General features: G+C 45.4%; 1 protein-coding gene across 1 annotated transcript; it reads left to right on the top strand.

Annotated features, from left to right (window-relative positions):
• Positions 1-1,773: 1,773 nt before the first annotated feature.
• Positions 1,774-8,088, top strand: LOC123061823 (phytochrome-associated serine/threonine-protein phosphatase). The gene is made up of 10 exons (XM_044485103.1): positions 1,774-2,100; positions 2,342-2,488; positions 2,585-2,652; positions 5,341-5,398; positions 6,196-6,306; positions 6,391-6,441; positions 7,169-7,312; positions 7,391-7,486; positions 7,619-7,690; positions 7,801-8,088. The coding sequence occupies exons 1-10, from the start codon at positions 2,020-2,022 to the stop codon at positions 7,882-7,884; spliced, it is 912 nt and encodes a 303-aa protein (XP_044341038.1). The 5' UTR covers positions 1,774-2,019; the 3' UTR covers positions 7,885-8,088.
• The last annotated feature ends 19,379 nt before the right edge of the window (positions 8,089-27,467 follow it).

The following is a 27,467-nucleotide window of genomic DNA, read 5'->3' as shown; positions in this document are numbered from 1 at the left end:
TTGTGGTATTGGTGCGGGAGAGAAATTCCCTTGCAAATAGGACGGTAGGAGTTAAAAGAGTTACGTGAATTGTTTGGTTTTACCCCATGCTCACCCCATCAAAACTTGGGTACGCCAGAAAATTGGCGGCCGATATCCCCGTCCGCGATTCGCCATGAATTGGGGTCAAATAAATGAAAATAGTTAAGGTAGGATTGCACTGTGAAAAGTTGAAGCCCATCCAAACAACCACCTAAATCTTAGTCAACACCAATATATTGGCAGGGTGATGAGGACTTTGATCCAAGCAACCTCATAGAGAAAGGATTGAATGTTTTTTTACTCATTGTATTTTTCCAACCCTTCTAGAAGTTATAAGATTTTAGGAGAACATTAAACACCCACGAGAGGTCATGGATCAAAATGATGTTGTGGCTTAGCCAATATTCACATACCACGTGTATGGACTGAGATTCGCTGCCGTAACTGCATGTGCCTTTGGGCCACTGATAAGTGGGTCCAACAGTCGGCTGGCCCACATGTCACTGACCTAAAGGCATGTGCGGTTAAGTCACTGAAGCAACGTCCCACGTGCATGCTTGTGGATGTGTGAGTATATAGCACATAGAGGATTGCACAGACCACTAATTGTTAGGGTTGATTTTGTGTAGAACACTCACTCTATGGGTTTGCTGCATAAAACATGATCTATTAGTGCAACTCATTATAACTAGCTCTAATCCATAGTTTGGTTCGGTCGACATGATTCTTGATTGGTTGTTCGGCTTCACACATGGTAAAAATATATTCATGACATGATTCTTGAACGAGCTAGCTAAAAGAAACCCAGAGCCTCTTTGATATGTAGGATTTTAAAAGCGCGAGAATAGGAAAAAACACAAGGGCTTCTTTGATTCGAAGGATTCTGAAAATACATGAATAGAAAAGGTATAAGATTGAAGTAATATATCCACTTAAAATCAAGGATTAGCAAGGAGTGTCTGATGTCATTGGATAAACAAAGAAATTATAAAAAAGGTTGGAGAGGATGTTAGATTTTCTACGAAATATAGTACAAAGATTTTATAGAAAAAATTCCTATGAAATCCAATGTTATGAATCAAGGGACCAACATAAGAAAAATTCCTAAGAATTATGGTCCTCCAAAAATTCTATAAAATTCCTTTGATAAAATGTCATGCCTCATCTCAATCACACATGATTTTGGGTTGTTTGATTGCATCATAGAAAAAAAACAAATGATTCCTTGAAGATGTTTGGGTGTATGCTAGAAATCTTATGGAAAATAGTAAAAAAACCCGTTAGAAATGAATCTTATATGATTCAATCCTACAAATCAAACAAATCAATATAGAAAAAAATCCTAAAGATTACATTCCTCCAAAATTTATACGAAAGTTCTTTGAATCAAATGAGCCCTAAACATCTTTCAAATTTGTCAAGCAACCCAGTATCTTCCCTGTGCATTTACAAAGTGGGACCCATTTGTTAGAAGTCATGTCAGTGGAGCGAACGACAGATTAAAGCTACCTGCAACGAATCACATCAATGTTGGTGTTTCGTGCAACAAACTCTCAATAGTCGGTTTTTTCTAGTAGTAGAATTTTACCGTGTAGCGCTTGCTTCTTGCACGCGTTGTCTTGATGTTTTGTAAAATTTATAAATCGGATGTCACAGAGAAAAAAAACCAACAAAAAATATAAACTCCACACACGCGCATGCCTGGCCGCAGCGGCTGCACCACCCAATCTGAGCCGCACGTCCAAGTGCTGCAGACCCCGTCTCGTCCGTCTCGTGCTTGCGAGGCTGTTGTGACCTGCGAGGCAGCCCAGAGCCCGGCGCAAATCGCAACCTTATTTTTCCTCTCCCCTCCCTCTCGCCTCGCCCCCCCAGCCGCGATCGAGGAGGCGAAACTAATATCCGCACCAGGAATCAAGAGGGGATCGACCTCCCCCCAGTCCGCACCTCCGCCCTGAATCCCCTGCCGCCGGTTCGCCGCCGCCGCCGCCACTGCTCCCGATGGATTTGGATCTGTGGATCTCCAAGGTCAAGGAGGGCCAGCACCTCGCCGAGCACGAGCTCCAGACCCTCTGCGAATACGTGAGCTTCCTCCCCCTCTTTATTTATCACTTCCGCTAGGGTTTTGTTCGCGCGGCGTTCTGGCGCGCGCGTGCGCTGCGGCGTGGCCGTGTTAGGGTTCGTACCAGCAGTAGCAGGTAGACGGGCAAAATTAGTTGCTTTTGCTGCTCGCCGAGAGACTTGAGTGAACCGTGTATGTATTCGTGGGTGTGTCTGTATGCCTAGTATGTAACCGATGTGTATTTCGCTGATCATCATCCAGGTTAAGGAGATTCTCATCGAGGAGTCGAACGTGCAGCCAGTCAACAGCCCGGTCACAGTGTGCGGCGACATCCATGGGCAGTTCCATGACCTTATGAAGCTCTTTGCCACCGGAGGACATGTGCCTGAGACCAACTATATTTTCATGGTCTGGCTTCCTCAGCCCTTCTATTGTTTCTTGTGACTGGTTTAGGTAGCCTCTGATGTTCTTGTGTTGCTTAACTGAGCTGTGATTGACTCGTAGGGTGATTTTGTCGACCGCGGCTTCAACAGTCTCGAGGTTTTCACCATCCTTTTGCTACTAAAAGCAAGGTATTTGGTTAGTTTTCTGTTCGCAGATAATGAATCGTCCTTTTGTTTGTTCCAAAGCTTTGAACTTTATACCGTATAGCTGCGCCTTCAGCTTCTTCACTCTTTTCTGAGTATAAACTTCATTATCATATCACCGTACCTTTTGGTTAACAATAATACTACATGATAGTGATACACGAATAACCAGATCATGAGTAGGTCACCCCAAAAAGGCAAAAAGGATTGTCAATAGGCATTCCTTAGATGGAATTAAGCTGTTGAATGGTAATGTCTGATTGCTGCTTGATAGTATGTCAAATTCTGTTGTCTCTTCATAACTGACTTTTCCCCTTGTATTTGCTGGATAATACCACGAGTAACCTATGGGGTCGATGGGGTTGATTTAGCTTATTGTTTTTCATGAAACTAGAAGTGTGTAATCTTTTATGGTTCTTGTACAATCATACAAAGATCAGGAGTTGAGCCGAGTTAGACTGGGATGACCTTGCACTGCACAATCCAGCTATGGATTGAACTCGAATTTGGAAGCTGCCAGCTGAAATTTGAAGTTGAAACTCGTCTATATTTTTACTATTTGAACATAGGGCTGTCAACGACTGAGTTTGAGCGAATAGCCGAATACACCCACACTTCCCTCAAGCTCGATTTGCATCTCAAGCCATTTGGTGAGCGGGAGCTTCTGCTCACCTCATGAGCACAGGGATGAGCTCAAGCTCAATTCGTTGGAAGGCTCGACAAACTCGCAAAGCTTGTTAATATTTTTTAATTAAAAGTCCGGCCAGTGCATCTTATCAGGCTGCAAAAAGCTTCTTTATCTGAGGAGGATAGGCCCGTGAGATGTCCAGACTTGTGTATAGTGAAATGGATCAATGAGTTGCTGTCATGGGTTAGAAAATTAAGAGGGACAGGTCTAGGATGATGCTTGGGTCCTATAGTTATTTTCTTCGAAAATGAGCTAGGTTGTGTTGCTCTACCAAGCTTTAGCGAACTGTTCGATCTGGAGCTAGTTGGGCTCACATGCTTGAGACTGGGCTTGTGCTTGTCTTACTTAGCTCTCGAGCGGAGCTTTATTCAAGCCCAAACAGTTTGGACAGCCTTACTTAAACTGCAAGATTGAAAATAAAGATTGCATCTCACCATTTTTTGTGATGAACTGCTAAAAAGCACGGATACAGCGACACGGACACGGTGACACGCATACGGGGACACGAGATACAGCATTTTCCAAAAACAACCCATCGGGGACACGGCAAGTATATATAAAGATAAATAAATGTATGCCATGTAATATAGAGTTAAAGACAAAAAAATGAGAAAGAGATAATGCCCCATTTGTTGTCTCCTGTTTCAAGTGCTTGATTGATCATCCAGAGTTCCAGACCAGATCCATGTCATTGCAACTTGCAAAACACATCAAACAATAGTCTAGTACTCCTCCGTCTGAAAAAGCTTGTCCCAAGCTTGTCCCTCAAATGGATGTATCTAGCACTAACTTGGTGCTAGATACAACCATTTGAGGGACAAGCTTTTTCGGACGGTGGGAGTTACAACAACAACAACAGCAGCAACAACAACAAAGCCTTTAGTCCCAAACAAGTTGGGGAAGGCTAGAGGTGAAACCCATAAGATCTCGCGACCAACTCAGGGTTCTGGCACATGGATAGCAAGCTTCCACACACCCCTGTCCATAGCTAGTTCTTTCGTGATCTTTTGGGTTTCATCTCCACAAGAGTGGCTGAGTTTTTACGTTGGCTCGCCAAGCCTATCCGGGAGGGACCGGCTATGTTGAGACAACATAAGCGGAGTTAAAACAATAGTCTGGTATTAGTGTCATAATAATCTGAAGTGGTACTGGTACTTGACAAACAGCAAAGAAGTTTGCTTACCCAATCTGCAATGCTAGCTCCCAATAGCATTATGGTTTGGCAATCCCTAACATGAAGCACCAAGCATTCAATCAACAGTTCAAGCAGCATCAGCAATAAGCAAGCAGCAGAAGTAAGCAAGCAGCAGCAGCACTAATAAGCAAGCAGCAGCAGCACATGAACAGCATAGGGAAGCTACTGGCGAGCAGCAACAGCAAGGGCATGGCGGACAGGGGCAGTAAGCAGCAGCAGCTCAACAACAAATCGATTTGAATAGATGAAAAAGGGCGAGGTTACCTGCTCCAGCTTGGTTGCCGTTGGGAGGAGAGGCCGCTCCACTTGGGGGGCGGTGGCGGTCGAGTCCAGGCAGCGGCGTCGAGTCCAGGAGGTGGGAAACCCTACTTTGTGGCATCGACTGGTCCAGGAGGTTTCCCAGCTTACCCTTTTGTGGTGCCTGTTTATGCGACCTGCAAAAAAAGGGTGGGCCGAGGAATAGTAGTTGGGCCTCCCGAGTCCCACACGTGTCCCAGCCGTGTCCTCCTTTTTTTTAAATTAGTATTACAGGAAATCAGCGGGATACGCGTGTCCGGCCGTGTCTTAGCGTGGCCCCGTGTCCCCGTGTCCAGCCGTATCTGCACGGCGATTCGGCAAGTTTGGCCGTGTCCGTGCTTTGTAGGTGAACTGTATCAGTCTTAATTAGTGAAACAATGACCACACCTGTTAGTGTTGGTTGCTTCTTTTCAGTAAGAATTCTTACTGTATTACATTTTTCCTGAAGTGTCATCATATATGGCTAACTCTCAATGTAATTTCCTACTACCAGGTATCCTGCCCACATAACCCTTCTGCGTGGGAACCATGAAAGTAGGCAGCTGACACAGGTATGTCCTGATATGGAGAATGGTATATGTTATCCTGTTGAACATTTAGGATTTGAGATACTTCTGCTTCAATTAACTTTGTTGTAGTTCAATTTGTATTCGCTCATGATTTTCATATTGTACTATCTCCCGTTGCCAAAAGATCTTGTAGTTAGTGAAGTTACATTTGTTGCTTTCGCATTAAAATGCATCCTGCACTGAAAAGCAGTAGATGTTGATTGATTCTGGACGAAATGATAACACTTTCGTCGAAGTTAAAACAATCCAGCTACTAAGCGATGATTTGAAAACCTACATTTCATGCTAATGATTCTGTTTGGCAAGTTGAACAGTCTCTCTTTCACATGGCATGTTAGGACTGTATAGTAATTGTGTACATAATTGCCTGGGCCCCTTGGAGCCATCGGAATCATTGTTTTTCAATGTTGCTGCCCCAGTGTGGCTGCTGCCTTGTTGCTTGCCGAAGAGGAGGCACAGCTTTGGGGAGTGGCTGGGACTCGAGAGCTTTCCCTTGTGAGCGCCCTAGCGCCCAGGGCTTTGGTTATCTGTAGTCCTTTGTTCTTTTTCAGGCACGGGTGAGTACTGTAACCTATAAAACATATGGAATGTGTGTGTGTGTACTCAGGGTTTCTACCCTTCCGTCTTCTCTAATATAATGGCATATATCTCCTGCGTATTCGAGAAAAAACAATAATTACAGCTTGAACGCGTGTATGGTACCACAAACAGGTCAATACGTATCATTCAGTACTTCTTTTATCATGCAGGCAAACTAATATAATGTTACTGATCTGTAGGTATATGGCTTCTATGACGAGTGCCAGAGGAAGTATGGGAATGCCAATGCGTGGCGGTATTGCACCGATGTTTTTGATTACCTTACTCTTTCAGCAATCATTAATGGCACGGTAAGTTCCTTGTATTTGATAATTTCTAGATTATGAATTCATACTTTGTGCTCAGTCATACTAAATGATGTAGTGAAAATTCAGGTCCTTTGTGTTCACGGTGGCCTGTCTCCTGATGTACGTACTGTTGACCAGGTTAGTTGGACTTCTTTTCTTCCGTAATTTTTTCTTAACATCATTCAGCCAATATGTTACTTATGGTTTGAATGAGAATTTTGACCCATCTTACTGTCTGTTTTACCTAACGGATATAGAAATATGTGGTGCTTGGTTTACAGAATAAATTAGGTTTCCTGATTCATATAGACGTACCACACCTGGTTTATACAACTATTTAATGGCCTGATTCCAATTATAAAGAAGTTCACACTGTTAACTCTGTATATCTTTAATTTGATAAGAAGATAATCTTGATGTTTACCTTGCCGCTAGCCAGGTGCAGATCAGTGGCTGGTGCGTAAAAGCCCATTAGGTGGGTCTAGGCGGGTAATAGGACAAAAGGGTGCCGCTGAATGCCTATGTAGCTACTTTCAGAACACGGAATATTCTCTAGAAGTTTTCAAGGAGCTAGTAAACAATTAACATCCTTGAACATTTCAGGAAAATGTTGGACCCTTATCATCTGTCTTTTCAATAATTGTTTTATTACTGCTTTTTTTGTTTCAATTGATTCTGTTATAGTACTTCTCTTTATTAGTTGATCCTTAGCATTTGCAGAGTTAGGCTCATGATCTTAAGGATGCATGATTCTGAGGTTGATTTGTTCTTATGTGTTTACTGGTGTTCTCATGTAAGATATGAATGGTGTTGCTAGGCAATACAATGGAAGCAATAATCTGATTAAATATCACTTTGTCACCAGATACGGACAATTGATCGGAATTGTGAAATTCCCCACGAAGGTCCTTTCTGTGATCTTATGTGGAGTGACCCTGAAGAGATAGAGACATGGGCTGTTAGTCCGCGTGGAGCAGGTTGGCTTTTTGGATCACGAGTGACAACAGAGGTGGGCATGGAATCTTTTCATTGAGGATCACTTTTTCATCATCTCTTAACAAATGTTGTTGGTTTATTCTCTATGCAGTTCAACCATGTGAACAATCTTGACCTAGTTTGCCGGGCTCACCAGCTGGTCCAGGAAGGCTTAAAGTACATGTTTCAGGACAAGGGTCTTGTAACTGTAAGTGTCTGTTCACATGTCGCTAATTAGTCCAGATAACCATAGCATCTTTTTCTTGGAAATTACATACTTGTTCAATAAAACCATGCTAATGATGCTCATATCATATGCCTTGCACATTTAATTTTGCAGGTGTGGTCTGCACCTAATTATTGCTACAGATGTGGCAATGTTGCTTCTATACTAAGCTTCGACGAGAACATGGTATGTTAGCGCATCTGTGGAGTGAGAGCATGGGATAATGCATACTGTCATTTCAAGCAGATCTTCATTATCAAGTCTTTACTGATTAGTGTTCACTTATTCTTTGTCAGGACCGCGACGTCAAGTTCTTCACGGAGACGGAGGAGAACAACCAGATGCGTGGCCCAAGGACTGCCGTCCCGTATTTTCTCTGACTTCAGTTGTACAATTTTAGAAGTCGCTGTTTTAAGTTGTAAGGGTTAAAAGACGAACCGGAGGTGGTTATTGTTGTAGGGTTCAGATGATAGTCCAATCTGATGCGTTTTATTTCTCGCGCTTCTTTTAACCACATGTACAATAGATCCTTGGGGGCATCATTGCTCCTGTATTCCTTCTATGACAGTGTCCAATTTTGTTTCTTTTTATTGTTTATTATTATTGTTATTGTTATACATGTTGTACGGGTGCTATTTATGTGACATATATGCATTTGACAACATACAAGTTTGGGTACGTGGCTTCGGAGTTTGTTTCACGGTTAGATTCTTGTGTGTGGAACACATGCCCTGAAGAGGTGCACACGAGTTTAGGTATTTCTTTACTTGTGAAAAGAAGAAATACAGGTAGTACATGATGTGTGGAGCATCTGTACGATGGACCACTCTTTACTTGCACTTAAAAAGGCAGGTATATGTTCTCTTTTAAAGATGAGAAGAGGTATATGTTCTGTTGAACATGTGGATGATGGCCACTCTTTATTCACACAGGCGTTCCGTCCTTTTTTATCTGCAATCAGGGACGGTCGTTGGCGTGGCGCGGCTGTTAGTCTCGATCCACCTTATCCCGATACTCGGAAGATAATGTACGCAGGGCTTGGTTCCGCCGCCGCCCACCGGCCGGCGTGGCCATGACACGGAAGAGATTTGCCTCCGACGGCGCGCGCACCGGGGTCACGGTCACGGGTCACCCCGTGGCATCGTACCAAGATGGTGACGCGTCTTCTTTTTGCAACCGTGGTGGGCGGGGCGGGGAGAAGTATATGCCTCCCCGCTGCCGAAAACAGTCGCCCACCCAGCCGATAGCCAAAGAATCTCCGGCGCAGCTTGCACGCGCGCACGAACGCGCCGAGCTTGCTGGGCTGTCGCGGGGTCGGCACCCCCGGCCGCGTCACCGCCACCCGGCACAGTATACGCTCAAACCCGAGTCGACAGCGACGGCGCCTGCGTGTCCGCCTTCAGCAATTATTTGTTATTACCCTCGGTTCGCTGCCCAGCGGAGCCTCTCCCCACTCGTTCGCGCGTCTGAACGGGACGGCGCCTACTGCTCGCGGCCTCGGATCATCGACTCGTCGTCGGACCCCGCATGACCTGGACCGGACCGGGGTGAGGCTGCTGATGAAGTGATGATGCTCGTCTCGTCCCGCTCAAGTAAATAAAGAGCGTTATCTAAAAAAAAAGGTAAATGCAGAGTGCACTGCGTGCATGACGCTGGCCATGTCTCGTCGTGCCTGCGTATCACGACGACTCGTGGGATGCGCCATGCTCCAAAGTGTTTTCTAGCTAGGTGATACTCCAAAACTAGGATTGGATTCGGAGGGGGCACCTTTCGGCAGGCTGCTGGTTTTTTTAACACTGACCTCCTGATCGTCCAGGTGGGGATGGCAGCACAAAGTTAATTTGATTAACTGCTCGCCGTGTCAGACACCCCCTGGTTGTTTAATACAGTACTACTAGTAATTACAGTGGCCTCTCACTGAAAGAGAGAATTTTAAGACGTTGTTTAATAATGGCTCCCATGTTTGACTCTTAACTGACGAACTGCAACGGATCATTTTTCCTTAACAGTGCTGGTAGCAGCAGTTCGTGCCCACTCGCAATTTTCACCAGCTTTCCATGAGACAAATCCTGTGATCCCCATACTACCAGTGTTTTTAGGGCAGACAGTGATGGGAGAGGTAAGAGTACAGTAATGCGCTCGGCTTTATTTTTGGCGCAACCATCTCAAACCAATAAATCATCTAGACTACAATCTAGATTGAAAACTCTGGACTCGGCAATGTGGTGCCGAATGTGCACTGGGCAGCAACCTTGTTGCTTTGCCGAAATTTCTGGCTGATCATCGGCGTGAGCTAACCACTAACCGACGGCGAGAACGAGAGAATGAAAGAAAGCGAAAAAAAGAAGAGAAAGAGGCCGCACAGATCGAAACGGCTCATCATCCTACTTGGCAGATCACAGCAAAACTGGAGAAAAATCAATCAGCCTAACAAACTAACAAACCCGCTACCTATCTCCTCCGGTCCTCGCGAGGGGGCGGTTGCCGCGGGGACGCCGGCGATCCGGCCCGGCCGCTGTTCTCGTCCGCCATTGTCCGCACCCGCCCCTGCCGGAGGTCCCCGAGCTCGGCGTCGGAGAAGGACGACGACCCGCCCGGCGCGAGGCGCCGCGCCGGCCGCCGCCGCCACCTCAGCCGCCAGCACCGGCGCGCGGCGCGGACGGGCGCGCGCGCCACGCAGCAGAGCACGGCCACCGGCAGGCACGCGCAGAAGACGCAGCACGAGAAGGCGCACTCCGCCAGCGCCCCGTCCTGCCCGGCGTCCTCGCGCGGCGCCGCCGGCGACGCGTCGCGCCCCCGCGCGTCGTCCTCGCCGCCCCACCGCTTCCCGGCGGCCGGCTTCTTGCGCGGCCCGCCGGCGTCCGCCTCCTTCTCGGCAGCGGCGGCGTCCATTCCCGTTCTCGTCGATGGTTTCTTGTCCCTGGCTCGTGAGTTCCGTGTGAGAGATTCGAACGGGACGCGTGGGGTGGTGGTGGTGGGGGGCACGGGCGCGTCGTGGGAGGGAGGAAACTCTCTCCCTCTCGCTCAAGAAACTTTGTCTGCTCCCTCGGATTTAAATTGTGGTGCTCACGAAAGCGTCTCGTGTGGTTTCCTCTCTCTTTTCGCCATCGCTGTTGGTTACTGGTAGGAGATAAAATAAATCAAAAGGAAGCTAAGCTAGGGTAGCCACTGAGCCGACCTGGAGTCATTTCATCGATTAGGATCTTATAATCTTGAGAGATTGATTAAACTCTTGTTACGGGTCTGGGTCTTTTCTATTAAATTTGCGAACCGAAAGATGGTTAAGTGGGACAGGACAGCTGTTGGCAAGGCATCACATTCGTAGGATCAGTGCTCCTTTCTTTTGATCCAACAAAAACTGTGACGGTGTGATCGGATGGTAGTGCTCGGGATATTTTGTCTGGTAGGGCGTGCTAATCAGTCAGCCACTAAGAAACTTGGTCAAAACGCTCTAATCCGTCCAGGTCCAGGTGTACACATTAGCGATCGATTATTGTGGGACTGGACGTAGCCGCCGCACGGTGGGCGCCGGGCAGGGCACGAGACAGGACGGGAGTAGGGGTGTGGCCCGCGGTGCCCGGCACGAGGCTGTTCGCCCAGCCACCGGCGTCTCTGTCGACATTGCTGGACTGGTGGTGGCCGCCGCTCGCTTTTTATTTGGTCACTGTCACTGTCATGGATGTTGGAAATATGAGCAATTTATCATATGATTTTATTAACAGAAATAATAAATAAAGCATGACTAAAATAGCAGAGATAGAACAAGTCATGCGATCTGACAGAGTGAAGGTAAATAACATCTGTAAATATAAACTAGAATCAAACATCTCTAGAGCAGACAGTAGACCAAGTTGCATATATGAAGTAGAACCTGTCATGTCTAGGGCAAAGACTAGAACAAGGAACTGTGACAGAACCTCTAACAGAAAAAACAAGAACACGTATGGGACAACAGCAGCAACAGTAGCACTGGACTTGGAATCGGTGTCCTCGGTAGCCATGTCGTCGGGGAAGTAGTCGTCGGAGTCCGGGGCGTCCGTGAGAAGAAGTCAGTAGACGCGCAGAGCGCTCCCCAAAAACCTTATCACCCTTCTCCCGTACAGGACTCAAAGAGGTGAGGTTTCGGAGGCATACTGTCCCGACCTGCGGTGCACGCCGCAAGCCGGGATGAGGAAGATCGTAGCAGCAACGCAGTGTTCAGGAACCGGTGGCGAGAGGAAGAATGAGTTCTGGTGTGTCTCTCTGAGAGAAGCGACCTCCCTTTTATAGGCGCAAGAGAAGGAGGCGAGAGGGCAGCGATGGAAGTGAAACGAAGAGACGAAGATGAAGCGAACAACCAGCAACCGAAGGGCTGCACCGTTCGCATTCAAACTCCACTATCGCTTCAGCTTCCGTGTGACCTTTCGTATACCCGTCGTGCGTGAAAAAAATTTAGACATCGGCTCGGCTCATTCCCGCAACCCGCGTCGCGTCGCGTCGTGTCGTGACGAGGCGTGGTGAGGCGGGCGGCGGAGGAGGAGCGCGCGTGGATGTCCCTCATGTTCTCATGCTCATACATGTGGTGAAAGAACCTCCCTTATAAAGAGGTCCAACTCTCTCTAAACTAGCAATGTGGGACTAAACTTTAGTTCCACCTCTTGCCTTGCATGAATGGGCTGCGTGGGCCTTTAGGATTTATTAGGAATTCCTGAAACTGCTATTGGGCTGGCCAAAATAGACAAAATTCTAGCAATCCCCCACCAGATTCCAGAGGCACACAAAATTTGCCTTTGATTCCAAAACACTGTTTTATATACCGGCACTGCAGTGGAGACTGTTAAGTTGAATTTCCACCTAGAACTCTATGCTACACTAGTAAGCAACTTGAACAGTGGACTGGGCCTTGAACTGCAAGTTTTCTGCGAATCTAACTTCACACAAAGCCTTAACCGATACGTGGCTACCGTGGGTCTTCCCCGCGGGTGGAGCTTATGCGTCATACTCCGAGACCTTTCATGAGTTTACTAGAGAGAACCATACTCTCATATATTGCGACGTTTAACAACCAGATTCATATAGGTGCGTTCTTCAAAAGATGTTCTGCAGGACAACATCTCTGCTTCAAAGAGCCACTTAGAACACATTAAGATTTACATCAACCTGCCATGCAGATTAGGAGAGTATTGCATCTTCATGGAGTGGTATTTTTAATAGTAAGGGTACTCTCCTCTCAGTTGACCAACAGCTTGTCTTCCACATCTAATTCACGGGATCTCCGATCACAAATAATAGGTTATCACTGTGAACAACTCATATTGTGGGTCTCATACCCATCTCCTTCGATGCATTATCTATCACATTACGTGATAGACCCTTAGTGAAAAGATCTGCCAGATTTTTAGACATTTGGATATAATCCAATGCAATAACTCCGGAGTTTCTCATTTTTCTGACAGACTTTAACCTTCTCTGAATGTGTCTTGATGACTTCATGTTATCCTTTGAGCTGTTCACTTTCGTGATCACAGTTTGATTGTCGCAGTTCATAAGGATACCCGGTACAGGTTTCTCAACAACCGGCAAGTCATTCAAGAGCCGGCGAAGCCAATCTGCTTCGACCGTAGCTGTATCTAGTGCTGTGAGTTTTGCTTCCATTGTTGACCTCGTTAAGATGGTCTGCTTGAAGGGTATATCCTTATGAGATTGAAGCAATGTAATCCCACCATCATCGTCTCTCAACAACTTGATGTTCAGAATGACATCAGCCACTCCTAAATCCTTCATCTCAAAGCAACGAGATAGGAAATCCTTGACCTCCTTAATAACATTCAGATTTGTTCCGAAAATCAGTATTGTCATCAACATACAAGCAAAGCATAACTCCCTCGCCCCCACCATGGAGATAGTACACACATTTGTCAGCTTCGTTCACAACAAAGCCTGCAGCTGTTAAAGTTCTTTCGAACTTCTCATGCCACTATTTGGGTGCTTGCTTGAGTCCATACAAAGACTTCAACAACTTGCACACTTTCCCTTCTTGACCATCTATTACAAACCCATCTGGTTGTTCCATATAAATTTCCTCGTCCAAGTCTCCATTTAGGAAAGCAGTCTTAACATCTATTTGATGAACGAGAAGACCATCTGAGGCAGCTAGTGAAAGTAGAACTCGAATAGTGATCAGTCGAGCCACATGTGAGTAAGTATCAAAGAAGTCTTCACCTTCCTTTTGGGTATAACCCTTAGCCATGAGCCGAGCCTTGTACTTTTCAATTGTACCATCAGGCCTAAGTTTCTTCTTGAATACCCATTTGCATCCTATAGGTTTGCACCCATAAGGACGATCAGTTATCTCTCAGGTTTCATTCGCCAAGATGGAATCCATCTCGCTACGAACTGCTTCCTTCCAGTAGTCAGCATCTTCAGATGCATAGGCCTCTGAAATAGAACTGGGAGTGTCATCTATGAGATACACAAGAAAATCATCACCAAAGGACTTTGCAGTCCTCTGTCTCTTGCTCCTAGTAGGAACTGCATTGTTCTCCTCCACATGACTTTCAAAGTGTTCCATCGAAATGGCAGGTTCAGTAATTGTAACTGGTTCCTGATTCGATGAACTAGGCATCTCCTAATTAGATGAGGTAGCCATATCCTTCATGGGAAAGATATCTTCAAAGAAAATCGCATCATTCGACTCCATGATCGTACCGACATGCATGTCAGGTATCTCAGATTTTACAACCAAGAAATTATAACCAATGCTATGAAAAGCATATACCAGGAAAACACAATCCACCATTTTTGGTCCCAGCTTCCGCTTCTTTGGAATTGGCACATTGACTTTCGCCAAACAACCCCATGTTCGTAGATAAGAGAGCTTTAATCTTTTCTTCTCCCATTCCTTGAATGGAGTTATCTCTTTGTTCTTTGTGGGAACTCGGTTTAGGACATGACATGCAGTCAATGTCGCCTCCCCCACCATGCCTTGGAGAGACCTGATGTGTCTAACATGGCATTAACCAAATCAATTAGAGTACGGTTCTTTCTTCCGGCCACCCCATTTGACTAAGGTGAATAGGGAGGCATCCTCTCATGGATTATACCATGTTCCGCACAAAAGGAATCAAATTCATTTGAGAAATACTCTCCACCACGATCGAACCTAAGCCTCTTGATCTTTCGATCAAGTTAGTTTTCCGCTTCAACTTTATAGATTTTGAAGTAGTTCAAAGCCTCATCCTTAGATTTTAGAAGATACACATGGCAATATCTAGTGGAGTCATCAATCAACGTCATAAAATACTTCTTTCCACCTTTTGTCAAAACACCATTCATTTCACATAGATCTGAATGTATGAGCTCTAGTGGTGCAAGATTTCTCGTTTCCGCAGTCACATGAGACTTACGAGGTTGCTTAGCTTGCACACACACTTGACACTTAGATCCCTTGACAGTGGTGAAACTAGGGATTAAGTTTAACTTCGCTAGTCGCGACATGCAACCAAAGTTAACATGAAAGAGACGTGAATGCCACACATTTGATTCACTATTGTTGCAAACATGATTAACAACTTTATTGCAAACGTCTGATAAGGATAAACGAAACAGGCCTCCTGACTCATAGCCTTTACCAACAAAGTTTCCATACTTGGAAATTATAAATTTATTCGACTCAAAGACAAGCTTGTAGCCATCTCTACACAGAGTAGATCCGCTAACAAGATTTTTATTGACGGAGGGGACATAATGCACGTTCTTCAGCCACACGATCTTCCCCGAAGTAAACTTCAGATCGCTCGTGCCAACACCACGAACAGAAGCACTTGAACCGTTGCCCATCAGCACGGTTGATGTCCTTGCGGTCTAATAAGACGAAAACATGGAAATATCACTGCATACATGCACATTAGCACCCGTGTCAATCAACCAATCAGGAGAATGACATACTGAAAGAATAGTGGAAAATATACCATACCCAGCATCCTTCATGTCAGTCTCCAATGACAACATTAGCGGTCTTGCCGCCTTTCCCAGGATGACGCTTGTTATAGAGATTTTAGGGCAACTAGGAGCCCAATGATCAGGATCCCCACACACATGACAAACACCTTTCTTCTTGTCATTCTTCTTCTTGAAGTTCGTGTGCTGCACAGCCTTGTTCTTCCCATTAAACTTTGCTTTATCATCAAACTTGCACTTGTTCTTGAACTTGCGGGGCTGGAAGTTCTTCTTCTGTACCAGATTGGCACTAGAACCTCCCTCAATACCTCGAGCACGGTTGTCCTTTGCTCTCGCCTTTTCTTCCACATCAAGAGTACCAATAAGATCCGGAACGGAAAACTCCTGCCTCTTATGCTTTAGTGAGGTAGCAAAGTTCCTCCACGTGGGAGGAAGCTTAGTGATGATACCTCCGGCAATAAACTTGTCCGATAGGATACAATTGAAGTGCTCAAGTTCTCTAGCAAAAGACTGTATTTCATGAGCTTGCTCAACCACGGAGCGCTCTTCAGTCATCCTGTAGTCATAGAATTGCTCCATGATGTACAGCTCAATGCCAGCATTTGAGACCCCAAACTTGGCCTCGAGTGCGTCCCACATATCTTTTCCATTATCAATTGACACATAAGCATCAACCATGTTCTCACCAAGAACACTCAAGGGAGCAGCCTTAAACAAGGTATCCATTTTCTAAAAAGCTTGTGCCTGTTGAGCATCTTGCTCTCCTTCAGGTTTGCCAAGAGTGACGTCATAGAAACTCATGGTTTGAAACCGTAAGACTGCTCTCACGCGCCACCTCTTATAGTGGATACCCTCAAACATAGGAGGTCTCATGGAAGCAGCAAAACCACTTGGGGTAAATTGCCTATCATAAGGTTTTTGGATTGTTGGAAATATGAGCAATTTACTATATGATTTTATTAACAGAAATAGTAGATAAAGCATTACTAAAATAGCAGAGATAGAACAAGTCATGCGATTTGACAGAGAGAAGGTAAATAACATCTGCAAATATAAACTAGAACCGAACATCTCTAGAGCAGACAGTAGACCAAGTTGCATATATGAAGTAGGACCTATCATGTCTAGGGCAAAGACTAGAACAAGGAACTGTGGCAGAACCTCTAACAGGAAAAACAAGAACACGTACAGGACATCAGCAGCAATAGTAGCACTGGACTTGGGGTCGGTGTCCTCGGTAGCCATGTCGTCGAGGAGGTTGTCGACGTTGGCGAAGTAGTCGTCGTCGGGGAAGTAGTCGTCGGAGTCCGGGGCTTCCATGACGAAGAAGTCAGTAGTCGCGCGAAGCGCTCCCCAAAAACCTTATCACCCTTCTCCCGTACAGGACTCAAAGAGGTGCGGTTTTGAAGGCCTACTGTCCCGACCTGCGGTGCACGCCGCAAGCCGGGATGCGAAAGATCGTAGCAGCAGCGCAGTGTTCAGGAACCGGTGGCGAGAGGAAGAATGAGTTTTGGTGCGTCTCTCTGAGAGAAGCGACCTCCCTTTTATAGGTGCAAAAGAAGGAGGCGAGAGGGCAACGATGGAAGGTGAAACAAAGAGACGAAGATGAAGCGAACAACCAATAGCCGAAGGGCTGCACCGTTCGCATTCAAACTCCACTATCGCAAAAACTTTTCAGCTTCCGTGTGACCTTCCATATACCCATCGCGCGTGGCAAAAATTTAGACATCGGCTCGGCTCATTCCCGCAACCCGCGGCGCGGTGGGCAGCGGAGGAGGAGCGCGCATGGATGTCCCTCTTGTTCTCATGCTCATACATGTGGGGAAAGAACCTCCCTTATAAAGAGGTCCAACTCCCTCTAAACTAGCAATGTGAGACTAAACTTTAGTTCCACCTCTTGCCTTGCACGAATGGACTGCGTGGGTCTATAGGATTTATTAGGAATTTCTGAAATTGCTATTGGGCTGGCCCAAAATAGACAAAATTCCAGCAATGGAGTACCTTAAGCTCAGGGTCAGGGGTCAGGGCCCTCCTACCTTTCTAGCAATGGAGCAATGGAGTACCCTATTGGGCTGGACCAAGGCAAGTATAAAAGGGAGCAGGGTGCCGCTGTAGAGAAGAGGTCGGATCGATTCCTTCCCCCCAACTCTTGTAGTCACATCCCCCTCACAAGAGCAATTCAACCACCAAGCAGGGGGGTCTTACATCGTAAGGTGGCCCGAACCTGGGTAACTGACGTGTCTACTGTTCTTCTTCTCTAGTTCGTGCTCGCCAGAGCGTCGCCATGAGGTTGAGAGGTTGTGGAGTAGAGCAGAGTGGTAGCAGCAAGTGCACCCTAGTGTTCGAACGTCTTGGGTCCTGAGCCCCGATTCCGACAATTTTCCGTAAGTAGAGCATGTCGATGATCGGTTTCCCGGTAAGACAAACGCAAGATGCAATGCGGCCGGCGGAACAGATCCATCAACCGGGCGGGTGCAAAATTTAGTGGAGTATCTCCATTGATTGACGCATGCATGCATGCATGTACAGATAAGTAATTATACATGATCTATTGCTAGCTAGTACGACAACAATCTGTCTACACCCGTGTCTCCATCTGGATTGCCGCCGGTGAACTGTTCACACACGAGAACAATGCAAAGACCGCAAAGTAAGAATCCTACGGTGCAGAACAGAAGCGAGAGGAGGAGCACGGTAAAAGGCACAGGGCAGGCTCGAAGTCACCCATCAGGTAGATGGTTAAGCCGAGAAGCGTGACACCCCCGCAGCCCAGGAGGCAGATCATCGCCCACCTGCTACACTCCCGGGGCTCCGCCTTCGCGGTCGCCACCAGTTGCTCCTGCTCGCCGTCGTTGGCCATCGTATGCGTGCCCTAGCTTCGATACATGGTTTCTTGATTTTCTAGGGTTAGTTATTTTGGTGTTGTTTGGTCTGGTACCAACGATTGCCTGTATTTTGTACTATAACGCACGAAGAGATAAAGTGCATACCACGTATAACGTTTAAAGGAAGGTGTACGTATAGTATTATACATGTACCTGTAGATTGTTCAGTTTATTTTTTGTTGAAATGAGATGCTGCTTGTTCCCGCGAAAAAAAAAAAAATGCTGCTTGTTTGTTTGGATTGGTCGTCCACTAGCAGGTTACCTACGAGGGATCGATGTCGTGTAGTTTAGAAAAACCAGTTTGAATTTGTCTACACTTTAGGTGAATATATACTGAATTGAATCCAATCCGAGACCAATTCACACTAGCTAGCCCATGGCGTAATACTATTTTTTAGGAAAATAGTACGACTCTTCTGCGCTTTTTTTAATATTATTAGTCAACATGCCCGTGTGTTGCAACAGAAGAAAAAAAATATCTGCATGTTCTCCCATTAAAAAACACAACATAGAAAGCACGGAAATCAGGATGTGGTAGACTGTTAGATAAATATGCAAATTTTGCTGCTTTTATCTTTTTTTGGGTCACAATGTAAACATCTAGAAAACCTCACGTTGTCCAAAGTTGGTGTCGAGGAAGACGAATCTTTGATAAAATAATCCTGGATCAACATTTAATTTTGTGAATCCTGGATCTGGTTTTAACCATTTTGTTTGAGGCAACTCCAATGCCCTAGTAGATGATGATTGGAAATTCCGAATAATTGAAAGAATTCATATTAGACATCTCCAAGAAGGTGGGACTGCTTCATTGTGCGTAATTTTTCTTCTAATCCACCATAGGTACCATGCCCCTACAACCAAGGCTTGGTTGAAATTAACATTCGGGTGTAAAGGTAGTTGATGATCAGGTAGCGATAGGATATGCTCAAATGTAATTGAACCCGATCTATCAAATAGAACCGATTGTTCAATAAGCTCCCACATGCCCAACCGATGCCAAAGATCCTTCGCATGCATGCACTAAAATAATAAGTTCCTAATGTCCTTTGCCCCCTCATGACTGATTGGTCAAGCTCCGTTTGAACCGACATGTCTGTTCGTCAGGATATCCTTTAATGGAATGATCCCACGCAAAACCCTCCATCCGAATACCTGAACTTTACGTGGCACTGATAGTTTCCATAGCGTATTCCGTACTGCCAAACGTGCAGAACCACTTGGCCACTCCATCCTATTTGCATGCGCCCTAAAAGTGTGCAACCATTGCAAGTGGTAAGTTGTTTGAACCGAGAAGAAACCTGAATGATTTGGTTTCCATGCTGTGAAATCATCGAATCCTTGATGGTGAATAGGATTTTGCAGTATTCTTCGAGCATCCACTGCATAGAATATATCTCTCACAAGGTCCTCATCCCAAGTGTCGGACACCGGATCTATAAGTTCACAAACCCTTGAGAGAACTGTTTGGTTCCTTGGCGTGATTACTTTCACTTCCGAGCTAGAAGTTCCTTCCAAATGTTCACTTCTTCTCCCGTACCGATTCTCCAAATGTACCCTTTTTTTAAGGTTTCCAATCCTTTTAGGATACCCTGCCATGTGGATGAAGACCCGTTTTTTTGTGTAGCACTTAATATATGCCCATTGGGATAGTACTTGGCCTTTAATACTCTTGTCACTCAGTAACAAGTCTTCAACATTGTTTTGCGAGCATAGCTAGGTTGAAAGAGTATAGTGAAGGAAATATGCCCTAGAGGCAATAATAAAGTTGTTATTTTATATTTCCTTATATCATGATAAATGTTTATTATTCATGCTAGAATTGTATTAACCGGAAACTTGATACATTTGTGAATACATAGACAAAACACCATGTCCCTAGTACGCCTCTACTAGACTAGCTCGTTGATCAAAGATGGTTAAGTTTCCTAGCCATGGACATGTGTTGTCATTTGATGAAGGAGATCACATCATTAGTGGAATGATGTGACATCCGTTAGCTTAGCATAATGATCGTTCAGTTTTATTGCTACTGCTTTCTTCATGTCAAATACATATTCCTCCGACTATGAGATTGTGCAACTCCCAAACACCAGAGGAATGCCTTGTGTGCTATCAAGCGTCACAACATAACTGGGTGATTATAAAGATGCTCTATAGGTATCTCCGAAAGTGTCTGTTGGGTTGGCATAGATCGAGATTATGATTTGTCACTCTGAGTATTGGAGAGGCATCTCTGGGCCCTCTTGGTAATGCACATCATATGAAGCCTTGCAAGCAATGTGACTAATGAGTTAGTTGCGGGATGATGCATTATGGAACAAGTAAAGAGACTTGCCGTTAACGAGATTGAACTAGGTATGAAGATACCAACGATCGAATCTCAGGCAAGTAACATACCGATGACAAAGGGAATAACGTATGTTGACATTGCGGTTCGTCTGATAAAGATCTTCGTAGAACATGTGGGAACCAATATGAGCATCTAGGTTCCTATATTGGTTATTGACCGGAGAGGTGTCTCGGTCATGTCTACATAGTTTTCGAACCCGTAGGGTCCGCACGCTTAACGTGTTGGACATATGCCCAAGAGGCAATAATAAAATGGTTATTATTATATTTCCTTGTTCATGATAATTGTCTATTGTTCATACTATAATTGTGTTATCCGGAAATCGTAATACATGTGTGAATACATAGACCACAACATGTCCCTAGCGAGCCTCTAGTTGACTAACTCGTTGGTCAATAGATGGTTACGGTTACCTAACCATGGACATAGGATGTCATTGATAACAGGATCACATCATTAGGATAATGATGTGATGGACAAGACACAATCCTAAGCATAGCACAAGATCATGTAGTTCGTATGCTAAAGCTTTTCTAATGTCAAGTATATTTTCCTTAGACCATGAGATTGTGCAACTCCCGGATACCGTAAGGGTACTTTGGGTGTGCTAAACATCACAACGTAACTGGGTGGCTATAAAGGTACACTACGGGTATCCCTGAAAGTATCTGTTGGGTTGGCACAAATCGAGACTGCGATTTGTCACTCGTATGATGGAGAGGTATCTCTGGGCCCACTCGGTAAGACATCATCATAATGAGCTCAATGTGACTAAGGGGTTGGTCACGGGATGATGTGTTATGGAACAGTAAAGAGACTTGCCGTAACGAGATTGAACAAGGTATTGGTATACCGACGATCGAATCTCGGGCAAGTGCTATACCGGTAGACAAAGGGAATCGTATACAGGATTGATTGAATCCTTGACATCGTGGTTCATCCGATGAGATCATCGTGGAACATGTGGGAGCCAACATGGGTATCCAGATCCCGCTATTGGTTATTTGCTGGAGAGATGTCTCGGTCATGTCTGCATAGTTCCCGAACCCGTAGGGTCTACACACTTAAGGTTTAGTGACGCTAGAGTTGTAATGGGAATTGTATGTGGTTACCGAAAGTTGTTTGGAGTCTCGGATGTGATCCCGGACGTCACGAGGAGTTCTAGAATGGTCCAGAGGTGAAGATTTATATATGGGATGTCTAGTTTCAGTCACCGGAAAGGTTTCGGGGTTTATCGGTATTGTACCGGGACCACCGAAGGGGTTCCGAGGGTCCACCGGGAGGGTCCACCTGCCCCGAAGGACCTAATGGGCTGTAGTTGGGTGGGAACCATCCCCTTAGTGGGCTGGTGCGCCCCCAAGGGCCCAAGGCGCCTAGGGTTGGAAACCCTAGGGGGGCGCTGCCCCCCCGGGGAGGGTGCCCCCCTAGTTGGAAACCCTAAGGGGGCTGCCGCCCCCCCTTAGGTGGAAACCCTAGGGGGCCGCCGCCCCCCCTCCTCTAGATGGATCTAGGGGGCCGACCCCCTCTCCCCTTCCCCCTATAAATAGTGGGGGGGGGGGTGGGAGGGCAACCGCACCCCTTCTCCTAGCGCATCCCTCCCCCTTCCTACACCTTCTCCTCCTCCGTAGCGCTTAGCGAAGCTCTGCCGGAGAACCACGAGCTCCACCGCCACCACGCCGTCGTGCTGCCGGAGCTCTCCCTCAACTTCTCCTCCCCCCTTGCTGGATCAAGAAGGAGGATACGTCCCCGGGCTGTACGTGTGTTGAACGCGGAGGCGCCGTCGTTCGACGCTTAGATCAGAATCAACCGCGATCTGAATCGCTACGAGTACGACTCCTTCATCCGCGTTCTTGTAATGCTTCCGCATCGCGATCTTCAAGGGTATGAAGATGCACTCCCCTCTCTCTCGTTGCTAGTCTCTCCATAGATTGATCTTGGTGATGCGTAGAAATTTTTTAATTTCTGCAACGATCCCCAACAGTAGCATCATGAGCTAGGTCTATGCGTAGTTTCTATGCACGAGTAGAACACAAGTTGTTGTGGGCGTCGATTTTGTAAATTTACTTGCCGTTACTAGTCTTATCTTGATTCGGCGGCATCGTGGGATGAAGCGGCCCGGACCGACCTTACACGTACACTTACGTGAGACAGGTTCCACCGACTGACATGCACTAGTTGCATAAGGTGGCTAGCGGGTGTCTGTCTCTCCCACTTTAGTTGGATCAGATTCGATGAAAAGGGTCCTTATGAAGGGTAAATAGAAATTGGCATATCACGTTGTGGTTTTGGCGTAGGTAAGAAACGTTCTTGCTAAGAAACCTATAGCAGCCATGTAAAATTTTGCAACAACAATTAGAGGACGTCTAACTTGTTTTTGCAGCATATGCCGTGTGATGTGATATGGCCAAAAGGATGTGATGAATGATATATGTGATGTATGAGATTGATCATGTTCTTGTAATAGGAATCACGACTTGCATGTCGATGAGTATGACAACCGGCAGGAGCCATAGGAGTTGTCTTAATTTATTTATGACCTGTGTGTCAACATAAACGTCATGTAATTACTTTACTTTATTGCTAAACCGTTAGCCATAGTAGTAGAAGTAATAGTTGACGAGACAACTTCATGAAGACACGATGATGAAGATCATGGTGTCATGCCGGTGACGATGATGATCATGGCGCCCCAAAGATGGTGATCAAAAGGAGCAAAATGATATTGGCCATATCATGTCACTATTTGATTGCATGTGATGTTTATCATGTTTTACATCTTATTTGCTTAGAACGATGGTAGCTTAAATAAGATGATCCCACGCAATAATTTCAAGAAAGTGTTCCCCCTAACTGTGCACCATTGTGAAGGTTCGTTGTTTCGAAGCACCACGTGATGATCGGGTGTGATAGATTCTAACGTTCGAATACAACGGTTCTAAGCCAGATTTACACACGCAATACACTTAGGTTGACTTGACGAGCCTAGCATGTACAGACATGGCCTCGGAACAAGGAAGACCGAAAAGTCGAACATGAGTCGTATAGAAGATACGATCAACATGAAGATGTTCACCGATGATGACTAGTCCGTCTCACGTGATGATCGGACACAACCTAGTTGACTCGGATCATGTATCACTTAGATGACTAGAGGGATGTCCATCTGAGTGGGAGTTCATTAAATAATTTGATTAGATGAAATTAATTATCATGAACATAGTCTAAAACTTTGCAATATGTCTTGTAGATCAAATGGCCCACGCTAATGTTGCCCTCAACTTCAACACATTCCTAGAGAAAACCAAGCTGAAAGACGATGGTAGCAACTACACGGACTGTGTCCGTAATATGAGGATCATCCTCATAGCTGCCAAGAAAGCATATGTCCTTGAAGCACCGCTAGGTGACGCATCTGTTTTCCCAGCAACTCAAGACGTTATGAACGCCTGGCAGTCGCGTAGTGATGATTACTCCCTGGTTCAGTGCAGCATGCTTTACAACTTAGAACCGGGGCTCCAAAAGCGTTTTGAGCATCACAGAGCATATGAGATGTTCCAAGAGCTGAAAATGGTTTTCCAAGCTCATGCCCGAGTCGAGAGATATGAAGTCTCCGACAAGTTCTATAGTTGTAAGATGGGGGAGAATAGTTCTGTCAGCGAGCACATACTCAAAATGTCTGGGTTGCACAACCGCTTATCTCAGCTGGGAGTTAATCTCCCGGATGATGTGGTCGTTGACATAATCCTTCAGTCGCTCCCACCTAGCTACAAGAGCTTTGTGATGAACTTCAATATGCAGGGGATGGAAAAGACCATTCCTGAGGTATATTCAATGTTGAAATCAGCGGAGGTGGAGATCAAAAAGGAACATCAAGTGTTGATGGTGAATAAAACCACTAAGTTCAAGAAAGGCAAGGGTAAGAAGAACTTCAAGAAGGACGGCAAGGGAGTTGCCGCGCCCGGTAAGCCAGTTGCCGGGAAGAAGCCAAAGCATGGACCCAAGCCTGAGACTGAGTGCTTTTATTGCAAGGGAAACGGTCACTGGAAGCGGAACTGGCCCAAGTACTTAGCGGATAAGAAGGCCGGCAATACCAAAGGTATATGTGATATACATGTTATTGATGTGTACCTAACCAACGCTCGTAGTATCTCTTGGGTATTTGATACCGGTGCGGTTGCTCATATTTGTAACTCAAAACAGGAGCTGCGGAATAAGCGGAGACTGGCGAAGGACGAGGTGACGATGCGCGTCGGAAATGGTTCCAAGGTCGATGTGATCGCCAACGGCACGCTACCTCTACATCTACCCACGGGATTAGTTTTAAACCTCAATACTTGTTATTTAGTACCAGCTTTGAGCATGAACATTGTATCTGGATCTCGTTTAATGCGAGATGGCTACTCATTTAAATCCGAGAATAATGGTTGTTCCATTTATATGAGAGATATGTTTTATGGTCATGCCCCGCTGGTCAATGGTTTATTTTTGTTTAATCTCGAATGTGATGTTACACATATTCATAGTGTGAATGCCAAAAGATGTAAGGTTGATAATGATAGTCCCACATACTTGTGGCACTGCCGCCTTGTTCACATTGGTGTCAAACGCATGAAGAAACTCCATGTAGATGGACTTTTGGAGTCTCTTGATTATGAATCATTTGACACATGTGAACCATGCCTCATGGGCAAAATGACCAAGACTCCGTTCTCCGGAACAATGGAGCGAGCAACCAACTTATTGGAAATCATACATACTGATGTGTGCGGTCCAATGAGTGTTGAGGCTCGTGGTGGTTATCGTTATGTCCTCACCCTCACTGATGACTTAAGTAGATATGGGCATGTCTACTTGATGAAACACAAGTCTGAGACTTTTGAAAAGCTCAAGGAATTTCAGAGTGAGGTTGAGAATCAACATGACAAGAAAATAAAGTTCTTACGATCAGATCATGGAGGGGAATATTTGAGTCATGAAGTTGGCATGCACTTAAGGAAATGTGGAATTGTTTCACAACTCACGCCGCCTGGAACACCTCAGCGTAATGGTGTGTCCGAACGTCGTAATCGCACTCTATTGGATATGGTGCGATCTATGATGTCTCTTACCGATCTACCACTATAATTTTGGGGTTATGCTATAGAGACTGCCGCATTCACTTTAAATAGGGCTCCGTCGAAATCCGCTGAGACGACACCGTATGAATTGTGGTTTGGGAAGAAACCTAAGCTGTCGTTTCTGAAAGTTTGGGGATGCGATGCTTATGTCAAGAAACTTCAACCTGAAAAGCTCGAACCCAAATCGGAAAAATGCGTTTTCATACGATACCCTAAGGAAACTATTGGGTATACCTTCTACCTCAGATCCGAAGGCAAGATCTTTGTTGCCAAGAATGGATCCTTTCTAGAGAAAGAATTTCTCTCGAAAGAAGTAAGTGGGAGGAAAGTAGAGCTTGATGAAGTATTGCCTCTTGAACCGGAGAGTAGCGCAGGTCAAGAAAATGTTTTTGTGGTGCCTGTACCGACTAGAGAGGAAGTTAATGATGATGATCATGAAACTTCAGATCAAGTTGCTACTGAACTTCGTAGGTCCATAAGGACACGTTCCGCACCAGAGTGGTACGGCAACCCTATCCTGGAAATCATGTTGTTAGACAATGGTGAACCTTCGAACTATGAAGAAGCGATGGCGGGCCCGAATTCCAACAAATGGCTTGAAGCCATGAAATCCGAGATAGAATCCATGTACGAAAACAAAGTATGGACTTTGACTGACTTGCCCGATGATCGGCGAGCCATAGAAAATAAATGGATCTTTAAGAAGAAGATAGACGCGGATGGTAATGTAACCATCTATAAGGCTCGGCTTGTCGCTAAGGGTTATCGACAAGTTCAAGGGGTTGACTACAATGAGACCTTCTCACCCGTAGCGAAGCTGAAGTCTGTCTGAATCATGTTAGCAATTGCCGCATTCTACGATTATGAGATGTGGCAAATGGACGTCAAAACGACATTCCTTAATGGTTTCCTTAAGGAAGAATTGTATATGATGTAGCCGGAAGGTTTTGTCGATCCTAAGAATGCTGACAAGGTATGCAAGCTCCAACGCTCGATCTATGGGCTGGTGCAAGCATCTTGGAGTTGGAACATTCGTTTTGATGAGATGATCAAAGCGTTTGGGTTTACGCAGATTTATGGAGAAGCCTGTGTTTACAAGAAAGTGAGTGGGAGCTCTGTAGCATTTCTCATATTATATGTGGATGACATACTACTGATGGGAAATGATATAGAACTCTTGGAAAGCATAAAGGCCTACTTGAATAAGTGTTTTTCAATGAAGGACCTTGGAGAAGCTGCTTACATATTAGGCATCAAGATCTATAGAGATAGATCGAGACGCCTCATTGGTCTTTCACAAAGCACATACCTTGACAAGATATTGAAGAAGTTCAATATGGATCTGTCCAAGAAGGGGATCTTGCCTGTATTGCAAGGTGTGAGATTGAGCATGGCTCAATGCCCGACCACGGCAGAAGATAGAGAAAATATGAGTGTCGTCCCCTATGCCTCGGCCATAGGGTCTATTATGTATGCCATGCTGTGTACCAGACCTGATGTAAACCTTGCCGTAAGTTTGCTAGGAAGGTACCAAAATAATCCCGGCATGGAACACTGGACAACGGTCAAGAATATCCTGAAGTACCTGAAAAGGACTAAGGATATGTTTCTTGTTTATGGAGGTGATGAAGAGCTCATTATAAAGGGTTACGTCGATGCTAGTTTCGACA

The sequence above is a fragment of the Triticum aestivum genome, chromosome 3A, assembly GCF_018294505.1.
Source record: "Triticum aestivum cultivar Chinese Spring chromosome 3A, IWGSC CS RefSeq v2.1, whole genome shotgun sequence".
NCBI lineage: Eukaryota > Viridiplantae > Streptophyta > Magnoliopsida > Poales > Poaceae > Triticum > Triticum aestivum.
This window is presented reverse-complemented; position numbering and strand designations above follow the sequence as displayed.